Raw genomic sequence first — 14,483 nt, 5'->3', positions numbered from 1 at the left:
TGAGGTCGGGTGATTGTGGAGGCCAGGTCATCTGATGCAGCACTCAATCACTCTCCTTCTTGGTCAAATAGCCCTTACACAGCCTGGAGGTGTGTTGGGTCATTGTCCTGTTGAAAAACAAATGATAGTCCTACTAAGCCCAAACCTGATGGGATGGCGTATCGCTGCAGAATACTGTGGTAGCCATGTTGGTTAAGTGTGCCTTGAATTCTAAAGAAATCACAGACAGTGTCATAAGTAAAGTACCCCCACACCATCACACCATCTACTCCATGCTTCACGGTGGGAACCACACATGTGGATATCATCCGTTCACCTACTCTGTGTCTCACAAAGACACTGCGGTTGGAACCCAAAATATCAAATTTGGACTCATCAGACCAAAGGACAGATTTCCACCGGTCTAATGTCCATTGCTTGTGTTTCTTGGCCCAAGCAAGTCTCTTCTTCTTATTGGTGTCCTTTAGTAGTGGTTTCTTTGCAGCAATTTGACCACGAAGGCCTGATTCTCCTCTGAACAGTTGATGTTGGAATGTGTCTGTTACTTGAACTCTGTAAAGCATTTATTTGGGCTGCAATCTGAGGTGCAGTTAACTCTAATGAACTTATCCTCTGCAACAGAGGTAACTCTGGGTCTTCCTTTCCTATGGCGGTCCTCATGAGAGCCAGTTTCATCATAGCGCTTGATGGTTTTTGCGACTGCACTTGAAGAAACTTTCAAGGTTCTTGAAATGTTCCGTATTGACTGACCATGTCTTAAAGTAATGATGGACTGTCGTTGCTCTTTGCTTATTTGAGCTCTTCTTGCCATAATATGGACTTGGTCTTTTACCAAATAGGGCTATCTTCTGTATACCACCCCTCCCTTGTCACAACACAACTGATTGGCTCAAACGCATTAAGAAGGAAAGAAATTCCACAAATTAACTTTTAAGAAGGAACACCTGTTATTTGAAATGCATTCTAGGTGACTACCTCATTAAGCTGGTTGAGAGAATGCCAAGAGTGTGCAAATCTATCATCAAGGCAAAGGGTGGCTATTTGAAGAATCTCAAATATAAAATATATTTTGATTTTGTTTAACACTTATTTGGTTACTACATGATTCCATATGTGTTATTTCATAGTTTTGATGTCTTCACTGTTATTCTAAAATGTAGAAAATAGTACAAATAAAGAAAAACCCTTGAATGAGTAGGTGTTCTAAAACTGCCTTATTGCTATTAACGTACCAACGTAATTAGAGCAGTAAAATAAATGTTTTGTATACGGTCTGATATACCACGGCTGTCGGCCAATCAGCATTCAGGGCTTGAACTACCCAGTTTATAAATATATTTACACTCCAGACTCCTACATTGCTCGTCCTAATATTTATATATTTCTTAATTCCATTCCTTTACTTTTTAGATGTGTGTATTGTTAGTTATTACTGCACTGTTGGAGCCAGGAACACAAGCATTTCGCTACACCCGCAATAACATCTGCTAAATATGTGTATGCGACCAATAATTTGATTTGATTTTTGAAAGTGTTACATCATTCTCAATCCGCGTTGCGTTGTGCCTAAGAACAGCCCTTAGCTGTGGTATTGTATATTGGCCATACACCACACCTCCTCAGGCCTTATTGCTTAAGTAGAACACATAAGTGTATTATAAGGCATTATAAAGGTCATTAAAATAATTATACATATGTTCTTCATAGAAACTGTTATCCTTTATATATTCTAACAACTCACATTTTAAGATTCATTATTTAATTTGTTCCATGTTAAGTGCTCTAATCTAGGAACAAAACTATTTGTCTCCCTCTTCCTGTTGCATGCAGTTCCTCTCTCTCTTCCTCCATTCCTCTAACCCCTCCCTCCCTCATTTTAACCCCACCCCTCTGGCAGAACCAGGAAGTCCCTCCCCCTCCCACAAACTCTCTTCTGAGGAAACTAAACTGATCTGAGTCTCTGTGTCGTCTGTCTGTGTGAGAGTGAACAACCGTCCAAATGGCTCAGCAGGGAGTACTGCTGGACCAGGACCAGTTCTGTTGTTCTGTTTGTCTGGATCTACTGAAGGAGCCGGTCACTACTGCCTGTGGACACAGTTACTGTAGGCGCTGTATTGAGGACTGCTGGGATCAGGATGTTCTGAAAGGGGTCTATAGCTGTCCTCAGTGCAGACAGACCTTCACTCCAAGGCCTAATCTGAGGAAAAATAACATGTTGGCTGAAGTGGTGGAGAAACTGAAGAAGACAGGACTCCAGGCTGCTCCCCCTCCTGCTCTGTGCTATGCTGGACCTGGAGATGTGGCGTGTGATGTCTGCACTGGGACCAGAAAGCAGAAAGCCCTGTCCTGTCTGGCGTGTCTGGCCTCTTACTGTGAGACTCACCTCCAACCTCACTATGAATCTCCTGCTTTCAAGAAGCACAAGCTGGTCAAAGCCACCGCACAACTACAGGAGAAGATCTGCTCTCATCATGACAAACTGCTGGAGGTTTACTGTCGTACCGATCAGCAGTGTATCTGTATGCTGTGTACAATGGATGAACATAAAGGCCATGATACAGTGTCAGCTGCAGCAGAGAGGACTGAGAAACAGGTAAGACCAGAACTACTTGTTGGTTACTATCTGATAAACAAAGAATTAAAGATACAGTAGGAACTAAGTCTGTTTGAATATGAGAGAAATCAAATGAAATTGATCCTCAGCAGAACAAATATGAACACAAACCTTGAGTATATTGAGTTTGATCCAAATGTATCACCATTTTCTGAAGTCAAACACTATTATCATTCCGAATGCCCTTTTAAGAGTTCAAAGTTCAGTCTCAACCCCTTGATACATGCACACCTACCATAAACACTAGAATCATTAACATAGCAACATAGAAAATGTCATATGGTAAAGGAACTTCCTCAAGATTTTAGACCTTCCTCTCTATGGGCCCTATGTCCCATTACTATACTATTGATCTACTGGACAAATAAAGCTTGATAGCTAATTGAAGAGTGATTCTCCACAGAGGCAGCTGGGGATGAGTCAGCAGAAAGTCCAGCAGAGATTCCAGGAGAGAGAGAAGAAGCTGAAGGAGCTCCAACAGGCTGTGGAGTCTCTCAAGGTGAGTATTGTTGACCAGAGGAGACACACCATTTCACTTCTCTCCTCCAGTCAGAGAGAGGGAGAGAGGTAGAGGGGCCCCTATCCAATTCCACTGTTGGGAACAGGCTGTCTGGACCCCTGTCAGAGAATAGACTGCTTAATGTAACTGACGGGTAATGAACCCGGGTCTACTCTGGGAGAAACCATCATCTTGACCAAAAGGACATTCCCTATTGTTCTGACTGATTTAAAGTCGCAAGCGGCTCTACCTCTTCACATAACCATGAGTAACCATGAGCGACTCATGTCTGCTATACATTAACAGGGAGCTCTCTCTCTCGATTCAATTAAATGGGCTTTATTGGCATTGGAAACATATGTTACATTACCAAAGCAAGTTAAATAAATAATAAACAAATCAGAAATTAACAGTAAACGTTACACTCACAAAAGTTTCAAAGGAATAGAGACATAAAAATAAATCAAAATCAAAATCAAATGTTATAACTCAAGTGCAAACAGAGTGAGCCATTCGCCAGACTGAGTTCTGGAGGTGAAATGGAAATGAATGAGGGAGAGTTAAGTGAGGTAGAAGGTGTGGTGAAGAGCTCAGAACCAGAGCCTGGCATCAATGGACATGATAAAGAAGAATCTGGTGCAGTAGGAGATACATTGTAGGAGAACGTGTATCCATACCTTTTGGCAGATTCATTTGTGGTTTCAGGGTGGGTGGGAAAGGAGTTGAGTGCAGTTGAATCAGTGAAGGTAACCTGTAGTGGACTTGTGATATTTGTTTGTGTTTCTTCTAACCAGAGGGAGTGGGCGCTCCGTGTAACGCAACTTGGGTCAAGATCTGTTTCTTGCTTTGCTCTTAGGAACAGGGCACCATTGAAAGGAGTGATTTCTGGGGTAGCGTTAAGTGTGGAGGTGGAGCAATTGAAGTTGAAGATTCCTGGTGTTTGTGATACCCACCGTTTGGTGCAACACAGACCCGGTGGTGAGCGTGGTGAAACAGAGGAGTCACTGTCAGTCCTTTTGAGTTTTGAGTCTTTACCCAACAAAGTCATGGTAGGATATATCAGTTATCCTGTTAGAACTTTGTGGCGAATCCACTGTGCTGTTTCAGGTGCAACGTTTATGGTCATGTTGCAGCAGTTTGTAGGAGGGAGATTCCAAGATGTGGGAAGTGTGCAGGAGGGCATGGGATAGAGGTTTGTGTAGTTTCGGTGGATAAAGTTGTGTGTGTCAACTGTTGGGATGCCCATGTTGCTCGGGATCTGAAGTGTCCGGTGCGAGAGAGGCAGGTTGAGGTGGCTAGAGTCAGAGTAGTGCAGAAGGTGTCGTATGCTGAGGCAGTGAAGAAAGTAGAGGAGGATGGGTCAAGGGTGAGAGATTCTGAGAGGATCCCTGTGAGTAGTAGATCTGTGCCAGCACAGAGGGATAGGCCAACGAGTGATATATGCTTTAGTAAAGTTAGCTTCTTAGCATTCCTAGCAATGGTTATCAACTGTACTGCAGAAATGGAATGTAAATCCCAGAAAATAGATGTTGTGGTGGCAGCTGCAGAGAAGTATTTGTGAATATGAGATTTGACTTCAGAAGAGTTACAGGGTGGGTTGAGTGGTGGTGTCCCGTCCTCCCAGGCCGTTGGCATGGTGCAGGAGCAGATAGGGTCAAAGTAGTGGAATGGGGTAGTGGGTATTTAATGAGTGTAGGGTTAGTTGGAAGGGTGTTTTTTCTGTATCATTATCATTTCCCCTTTTCCCATTTTGTATCACGAAGTATAATGGATTGATATTATAGTCCAGTTGGAGATGGTAATGCAACATATTGGATGCCAACCGCTGTTAAACTCCAAAGAAGAAGAACCGTTATATTATGGCTATGTACAGTGTTGTAACGATGTCTCTCTCTCTCATTCCATCACTTTCACGGTAGTTGGTTGTGTGGGTCTCTGGTTATGAATGGGGTGCTGACAGACAATCGTTGATGGATATTTATAGAGCTCTGATCAGGACGACAATTGAATACGGGTGTACAGTTTATGGAACAAAGGCAAAAACAGAATCCAGTATATAGCTTTAAGGATATGTATTGGTGCATTTAAATCAACATCTGTATGTGCCTTACTGGTGGAGGCAGGAGAGATGCCTTTGGATATACAGCGTAAAAAATGGTCATTATCTTATTGGGTTGAAAGGCTGTGAGGTTGAGCATCCCACTGCTACTGTTCTAGATGACTGTTGGGAATATACTAGTAGACAAGGCAGTGGTTTTGGTTGGACAGTTGGAAAGCTTGCTGATGAGAGTGGTTTGAGGGAGTTGGAGGTTGGCCCTTCTGTGGTGATAGGGGATGTTCCTCCATGGTTACTCCCAGACCCTGTTGTTGATCTAACCTTGGTAGAGAAAAGGAAAGATTGGTCAGAAGTCAGTGATATCGTGAAACTGGTTGACAATTACATTGGTATAAGTTTTTATGCTTTTTTACCGCTTTTCACAGATGGATCCAAGGACCCAGACAGTGGGCTCACAGGAGCAGGCGTTTACGTTCCTGAATTTGATGTGCAGATATGTAGAAGACTAACAGATGAACTGTCAGTATACTCAGTTGAACTGTTGGTGATAATAGTTGCCCTCCAGTGGGTGGAGGACGTACAACCTGTTAGAATTATAGTATGGTCAGATTCTCTGTCTGTATTGAATAGTTTATCATCTGTTAAATCTAATAGGAGTGACCTGCTATTGGAGGTATTAATGTTATTATGGAGAATTGAGAGAATGGGTTTAGTAGTGAGATTCTGCTGGGTCCCAGCACATTCGGGTGTGGAAGGGAATGAAATTGTAGACCAGTTAGCTAAAAGAGCTTTGAAACTAGATATAATTTATATTAATGTTCCACTGGGTAGAGGTGAGGCCAAATGTAAGATCAGAGCCATTTTGATAGATGTGTGGCAGAAGAGATGGTACTCTGAGCACAAGGGCCGGCATTTATATGAATAGTTTACAGTTTTACAGAAAGGTTGATGGACCAAGATTCAAAGGTCAGATTAGGAAGGAAGAGGTGGTGTTTACTAGATTGCGCTTAGGACATTGTACATTGAACTCGTCATTACATCTGGTTGGCAAGCATGGGAATGGTTTGTGTCTGGAAGGTACGGTCGATGAAACGGTGGAGCATGTGTTGTTATATTGTTGTAAGTATGTTGAAGAGAGGGAAAGATTGAAGTGTAGGGTCATTGAGGTTGGACGGGGGTTTGGAAGGGATTTTGGGGATGGGGGAGGGTCTATTAGAAGTTAGTAGGGCTCTTCTTTATTTTCTCAGAAGTACTGAGTTAGGTAGGAGGATTTAGAAATGTTGGAAACCGTGATTGACCACACACTCCAGCACAGTAGGTGGCGGCATGCACCTTTAACGTTGGTTTGTGGACCGCCATTATATCATAGAAGAAGAAGTTGGTTGTGTGAGAGTTTTGTGGTTCGTGAGGAGGGCTACTATTCTTTTTTCTTTTGGTTCTTGCGTATTTTCTGAATTTATTTTCTGATGGTGGAGGGTTTGTTTATTGGTTTCCACTGTTTATCGTTTAGAGTTGAGGGGGGAGTAGGGGTAGTTTGTTAGGGCGGCGTGATGGCCTCAACCGAGTGGAGAAGAAACGTTGTCGCTTCGGGTGCATTCTGGAGAAAGGTGTGGAGGAAGTTTTGCTCATGGTCGGCGAACAGGTTGGATCAGAACATCTGCACTCTGCATCCAGAATGAACAAGGCGGTGGTTGTGTTAATGAAAAAGGCTTGTCTTGTTGTGAGTGGGATTTTTGTGAGGGGTGTGTTGGTGCAGATTTCGCCTCTTTCGATAAGAGTTGTGGTGGCTAACCTGCCTCCGTTTATTACTTACGAACAGACCGCAAGTAGTTGGTTAGTTTTGGTAAATTTGCAAGTGGTTTTCGTGTGCTCTCGGCTGGGTGCCAAGCAGAATCCGTTAAACATGTCTCTTTTCGTAGACAAGTGTTTGTTTCTTAACAATCTTCAAGGTTACACAGGGGAGGGGTGGAACACAGGGTTTGCTAGCACAGATAGTTTTGGGTGTTTCTAGTGTGGGGATGTAGGACATAATGCTAGTGCAGACAAGCGCGACCAGCCGGCAGCGGGGGCTAGGACTAGGCTGGACACAATACATTTTGAACACCTTTTTCTGTTAAAACTACTTAATTACATCCGCCATGGAGCCCAGTTTCATAATATTACCATATGTCCCAGATGCTTGCCGTAGTTTAGAAATAATAGGGCATGTTTCATCCTGCCAGCTCCTATTAGTTGTATTGAGCTCTGTGGCACCAACTCGCCTAATGAAAGTTCTATTCCCAGCCCATTGTTCTGCGTCACAATGCCAGCTTCACTATTGTTGGTAATGAGACCAGCCCGTATTAACATTGTAGCTTTACCTCAGGTAACTTATTATTAACAAGGTTATGACTACTAGGTGAGCAAACTCACTGTTCACCTGGGTACACGTTGTGGTGACCCACAGTGCTACGTATGGTTGGCGCATAGCAATCAAACATGAAACATTTTCTGGTCACAGTTAATCATATTTTCTTTCAGAAAAAGTTGTATAACCTAAACAAAACGCATATCCGTCCTCTTTTTCAAGATGTGGCCGATTTAAACAGCCAGAATAAAATGTTTCATTTAAGAAATAACTTTTTAAATTTTTTTAAATTTATTGTTTCTATATTACTGCTGGGTAATTTGATATGCGTCGAAATCTGTAATTTGGTAGGCATTGAATTGAGCGAATGCTGCGCAGGTTCACTGAGTTGTAAACTAAATGGATAGGTGTAGCTCATTGATTTATAGATCTGACACAGTTGCTACCTCAGATAATGAGCCTAGCAAGTGTCGTGAATGAGGTATGTAGTACCCACAGAAGGCCACAGGGAGGAGCAAGAGAGCTATAAACCTATTCATTTTTTTTGCTTTAAATACCCTAAACCTAACAATCAATCAATCAAATGTGTTTATAAAGTCCTTTTTACATCAGCATATGTCACAAAGTGCTATACAGAAACTCTAACCCTACTTATAACCTATTTTAGCCTTAACTCTAACCCCTAACCCTAATTCTAGGGTAGGGTAGCCTAGAACACGTTTTAGAAACTATTTTAGCAATAATTTTATGTTAGTAAATACCATTATAGTACTAAAAAGCATTTATTGTTATTTTTTAAATAAAACCTATGTAACCTTTATTAGTCATTTTATTATATGTATTATTGCAAGGCAGAACACTTGATAAACAACACATTTGTTATATTTATTTTTAATGTGGTTTGAACTGGGTGTGACCTAGTAACCTCTATGTGAAAGTCCAGCAATTGGCATGTCATAGGTGGGGCAGGTTCGAGACTGATCTCCAGAATTAATAAGAAAAATACACTTTATTTCTCAGCTGCCTCACCAATGTCTTTACGTGAATTAATAACTGTTAATTGCTAAATGTTTCCAATAGATGGCTGCATAAGACCACAAAGCATCAGTAATAGGCTACAAACATAAAATAGCATGCAACCAAAGACTATGTCCTATGATTTTCTAAAAAGGCCACTCATTACTTTACAGTTAGCTATATATATCGTATTAGGCCCGTGTTGTTTTTGGGAGAGCAACAAAATATTAACTCTAGCAGGTATTGAACACCGGCCAAATAATCACTAGTCAGATGTGCTAACCTCAACCCTAGTAAACATGCGTTATGACATCATCTTAATATCTCATATATTCCAGCCCACCAATAAATCATGCAACCATCGTGGTTAGAAAATCTACCTCAACATGCCCCTCGCTTGGGCTAGAAGGCAGAGTGCCCACTGCCGCTGACGGCACAAGATTTTTGCGGGGCTTGTTGAGTTGGCTACTTGTTCGAGAAGGCAGAGTGGCTCTGTGCTGGTTGATGAATTTGACCATTATTTCACTAGAAAAATAAATTTTTCTCGACCAGAGGTGACTGAATTGCTGCTGGAGAGAGTCATGGGGGAGGTCCAGGAGGCTCTGCCTGACCCAGTGAGTAGGGGGCTGGAGTAGCCTGAGGAGGGGCCACCACCGTATCCACCACTGCAAGTGACAGCAGAGACTGGGGACTGGCAGGAGAGTCCGGAGGACTTACTGACTTTTAACACTCTGAGCCTGGGGGAGTTTGAGGAGGTGGGGGGTAAGGTGCTGTACACCCTCAGTGTCAAGGTTAGACACATCAGGAGCTTAGCGGGAGTGAAGGGGCATCAGTGGCAGGGGGTTGTGGGGGCTGAGAGCATGGCAGGGTATAGGTGGAGGGTGCTCTATAAGCTCCCAGTGCTGGAAAGGTCAGGGGTCCTCCAGTGGAGGGTATTACATGGAGCTCTGGACACCAATAGCTGGTTGACGCCTTAGGCTTGAGTTTGAGTTGTACAAAATGATCAACAGTGTGGAGATGTTTCAGGAGGTATGGGGGCTCAGGGGGGCTGTCTGTACGGCTGGAGAGGAGGGGTTAGATGGACGGTTGGAATGTGGTGCTGGATGGTGTATTGTACTGTGGTGTTGGGTACTGGATAATGTGATTGTGTGGAGGTTGTGGTGGCACGCAATGTGTTTTTAGGAGGGGGGTGTTAGTGTAATGAGGATGGCTCATTAAAGTTAGACAAGTCTCTCTCTCTCTCTCTCTCTTAACAGCGCTCTGCACAGGCAGCAGTGGTGGACAGTGATAAGATCTTTACCGAGCTGATCTGCTCCATTGAGAGAAAGCGCTCTGAGGTGAAGGAGCTGATCAGAGCCCAGGAGAAGGCTCAAGTGAGTCAAGCTGAAGGACTCCTGGAGCAACTGGAGCAGGAGATAGCTGAGCTGAGGAAGAGAAGCACTGAGCTGGAGCAGCTCTCACACACAGAGGATCACATCCATTTCCTCCAGGTAACTCAACTGCCTTGATACATGTGATATGAAATTAAAACTCTCAATCATTTGGTTCTGCTCTGTCTCTGTCTCTCTCTCTCGTTATCAGTCTCTCTCTCTCTCTCTCTGTCTCCAGAGTTATGAGTCTCTCTCCGGTACCAGTGTATCTTCAGACTTACCCAGCATCGTTGTCCGTCCTCTTCAGTACTTTGGAGATGTGAGTAAGACTGTGTCGGAACTGAGAGAGACACTAGAAGACGTCCTTAAAGGAGAATGGACCAAGATCTCCACTACAGGTGTGTTGAAAATAATAAGAACATCAACTTTAGACCATTGAAAGTTCCCTACTAGTCATATACATGTGGAATATGGTGTGATGATAACATTCCCTCTCTCTGTGAATGTGTTTGTGTGTCTGTAGTGAATATAGTGGAGGTTGTACTGCCTCCAGAGCCCAAGACCAGAGAACAGTTCTTACAATGTGAGTCTCTTTATTCTGAAGTAACTAACAGTCTCTTTTTACTGACACTCCTAACAATCCCTCTAGAAATATATAGCAATAGTAGATCTAATCAAAGACTGGGTATCTATCTGACTCCTCATATTTCTCTGAATTGATCTCTGCTGTGCTCTAATCAAAGACAGGGTAGATACAGTATCTGACTTCACTTATTGTTCTAACTCCCCTCATTGGTCTCTGCTCTGCTCTTCTCCCGGATTCCTGTCAGCTCACACTGGACCCAAACACAGCACACAAACGCCTCTCTCTGTCTGAAGGAAACAGAAAGGTGACCTATACAGGCCAAGTCCAACCATATCCTGTTCATCCAGACAGATTCACCAACGACTACCAGGTTCTGTGTAGAGAGGGTCTGTCTGGACACTGTTACTGGGAGGTGGAGTGGAGTGGGTGGTGTGTTACAGCAGTCTCATATAAAGACATCAGCAGAACAGGGACAGATGGTGCATTTGGATACAATGACAAGTCCTGGTGTTTAGAGTGTTATAGAGGTGGTTATTGTTTCAGACGCAATAATGTTGGGACTAAAGTATCAGGCCCTCAGTCCTCCAGAGTAGGAGTGTACCTGTATCACAAGGCAGGTACTCTGTCCTTCTACAGTGTCTCTGATACAATGACCCTCCTCCACAGAGTCCAGACCACATTCACTCAGCCCCTCTATCCTGGGTTTTATCTCTCTGGGTCTGCTGAGCTGGTTAAACTGTAGTAGGGTCCACATAGATACTAGTCATGCTGGTGTAGTCTATAGCTGAGCTGGTTAAACTGTAGTAGGGTCCACATATATACTAGTCATGCTGGTGTAGTCTATAGCTGAGCTGGTTAAACTGTAGTAGGGTCCACATAGATACTAGTCATGCTGGTGTAGTCTATAGCTGAGCTGGTTAAACTGTAGTAGGGTCCACATAGATACTAGTCATGCTGGTGTAGTCTATAGCTGAGCTGGTTAAACTGTAGTAGGGTCCACATAGATACTAGTCATGCTGGTGTAGTCTATAGCTGAGCTGGTTAAACTGTAGTAGGGTCCACATAGATACTAGTCATGCTGGTGTAGTCTATAGCTGAGCTGGTTAAACTGTAGTAGGGTCCACATAGATACTAGTCATGCTGGTGGTGATGGTCCCCAGATGTGATGATTCTTTCTGCTCTGTTTTATGTACAATTATTTGACTGATTTGATCTTCAGAAGATGTTATGAATTACAATTCAATGCATTCATATTTGTGCAATGTTTTAATCTTGTACATTCACTTTAATCATGTTGATGTGTTCTCTGTCACCTGGAGCTGCATGGAAAATGGTCCAGGAACAAACTGACAATTCCCAAGGACTAGTCAGCCCACTACAAGCTGGAATAACTTACTTTCTACTTAAACTATATGGGCAGGTTTCCCGGACACAGATGAAGCCTAGTCCTAGACTAAAAAGCATGTTCAATGGAGATGTCCGGGAAACCGGCCCTAAGTTTGGCATCTTTTATTCTCCCGTACTGCTCAGTCAAGCAACATTAAACCTGTCCAGCAGGTGGTGCTATTAACCAAACAATAAAAACATCAGATATCTTGACTTGCCACTCAGTATATCAGTAATTTTCAGAATTGTACTTTAATATCATTGGAGATTGATGGTCTTTTTAATCCACTATCTAGAGTCAGGAACAGATGAAGTTAGGTCTGCTACTGTTCAGTTATTAAATATGATTCATGGTGATGGGAAATAAAAAATCCATCTAGTAGTAGTTTTCCTTTGCTATTTATTCCAAGGTGTGTCTTTAACTTGTAAATGGATTGTGTTGAAGCTGGCATGTGGTGTGGATGATAGAATAGAGTGAATAGAGGAGAGAAGAGAGGAGGAGAGGAGAACATCATATAGAAGAAAGATAAGATAGAGAGACAATTCATACCCAGGGGAGTTACTGACTCTGGCCCAAATGACACCCTGTTCCCTACGTAGTGCACTAGGCTACTTCTGACCAGATCAAAAGTAGTGCACTACATAGGGAATAGGGTGGAGATTGGAGATTGGAGATTTGCTCACTGTCATTAGAATGAAGATTTCCATACAGGAGTTACTGTCTCTGTCCCAAATCTCTCCCTGTTCCCTACGTAGTGCACTAGGCTTCTTCTGACCAGATCTAAAGTAGTCTTCTAGATTTTACATTTTTTCTCCCTGTCGTTAGAAAATGACAATATGGTAATGACTTTAGTGGTTTCCTCCCCCTTTGTTTTTATTGGTTGTGTGTTATGTGTGTTGTTGTGTTAGGTTTTCCCCCTGTGTTCCTAATGGAAAATCCATTAACAATGAATCAGAAACAAATTATATTCCAGTTGTGTTTGGACATTTTCACATAGGGGTGTACTCACTTTTGTTGCCAGCGGTTTAGACATTAATGGCTGTGTGTTGTGTTATTTTGAGGGGACAGCAAATGTACATTGTTATACAAGCTGTACACTCACTACTTTACATTGTAGCAAAGTGTCGTTTCTTCAGTGTTGTCACATGAAAAGATATACTCAAATATTTACAAAAATGTGATGGGTGGACTCACTTTTGTGAGATACTGTAACAGCATTTGTTGTTAGTTTTTCTTCCTCTCCCCCAGTCCACTTTAACTTTTCTTCTTTATTCCCCGTGGGCTGCTACCTAGTGTCTGGAATACAACTGTATTAAGCCCCTTACAGATGCGCTCATAAATGTACTGCTATTCACAACATGTTTCAGAGATATCAAGATATTATAATGCTCACATTTCAAACAACCAATAATACTGTATGCTTGGATCTTTTCCTGTGTTTGGTCTGGACTGCGTTGACACCTGCAGCAAATCACACCACGGTACTACAGCACCGAGGGGTATGAATGGAAACGGAACGAGACCACTCCTTTTGAGCCAACCTAGGTGCATTGTTTGGTGTGCTCCCGAGTGCGTATAGTGTTCACACCAGTCCAAACAAGTTCAAAAAACCCCCCCAGCTCCAAACCAATTTAGTGTGAAAGCCCCCTTAGTGAGTCATTATTTAAGATGCAAGGGGATTTGTAGATTAGTGAGTCTGTGCAGTTCACCGCAATAGATTTGATCTAAAACATGCACAATGTCATGAAGACCACTGCTACTCCATAGAATGAAACCATCCCCTATGAGGACTAATGACCAACTCTGAAACTCACCACACTATGCTGTACTGACAGCATCATCATCACACTAGCATTCATGTTCACACTCTGGGGATCATTTGTCCACATTTAAACTGGTCTAGGTCTCCTTACAGGTGAGACACATTTAAACTGGTCTAGGTCTCCTTACAGGTGAGACACATTTAAACTGGTCTAGGTCTCCTTACAGGTGAGACACATTTAAACTGGTCTTGGTCTCCTTACAGGTTAAGACACATTTCAACTGGTCTAGGTCTCCTTACAGGTGAGACACATTTAAACTGGTCTAGGTCTCCTTACAGGTTGGACACATGGGTCTAGAGGTCTCTAGTGGTTGAGTCTTGGTCTGGGTCTCACTGGTTCTGTTCCAATCAGTCTTGTCTCCATTTCTGGTATATTCAGTACCAATACACCAACGTCATACACTCCAGACCTGGGTTCCAGTGCTTAATTTGAGCCGGATCTGGCACCTCTCAGATTTGACCTCATTTGTTCCAGCACCTATTTGCCCGGCTCCGGTACCTCACGCATTATTTATACAATTTGTTTACTGTTTGCACTGTAAACATTTAAAAAAGCGATCAGAGTTAAATCAAGTTGCCTCCTGGTTATTTCTCCAGCCTCCCAGAAAAACCATCATGTAAAAGTGCGGAGATCCTTCTGTGGAGTCATCCTAATCCTTCCCCACTGATTACAGACCTGCTCTCTCATTTCTACATATGTCCATCCACCGACGAAGTGCACGGGGGGGGGGGGGGGGGGGGGCAGTGCCCGGAGCAGGTGCAATTTGGACGGAGGCTCAGTTCAA

At 42.9% G+C, this 14,483-nt stretch overlaps 1 protein-coding gene across 1 annotated transcript in view; it reads left to right on the top strand.

Moving 5' to 3' along the window:
* Nucleotides 1-1,932: 1,932 nt before the first annotated feature.
* The window catches only part of LOC311117921 (E3 ubiquitin/ISG15 ligase TRIM25-like), a 31,450-nt gene continuing 18,899 nt past the window's right edge, over nt 1,933-14,483 (top strand). Inside the window, exons 1-5 of the mRNA XM_084192816.1 lie at nt 1,933-2,593; nt 3,018-3,113; nt 9,790-10,023; nt 10,142-10,301; nt 10,427-10,479. Of these exons, the coding sequence (XP_084048942.1) occupies nt 2,000-2,593; nt 3,018-3,113; nt 9,790-10,023; nt 10,142-10,301; nt 10,427-10,479 (1,137 nt within the window). The 5' untranslated portion in view covers nt 1,933-1,999. The remainder of the gene's footprint in view (nt 2,594-3,017; nt 3,114-9,789; nt 10,024-10,141; nt 10,302-10,426; nt 10,480-14,483) is intronic.

Source organism: Coregonus lavaretus (genome assembly GCF_964263955.1).
Source record: "Coregonus lavaretus genome assembly, contig: HAP1_SCAFFOLD_627, whole genome shotgun sequence".
Classification (NCBI taxonomy): Eukaryota; Metazoa; Chordata; class Actinopteri; order Salmoniformes; family Salmonidae; genus Coregonus; species Coregonus lavaretus.
The sequence above is the reverse complement of the archived record's forward strand: the minus strand, read 5'-3'. Positions and strand labels throughout refer to the sequence as shown.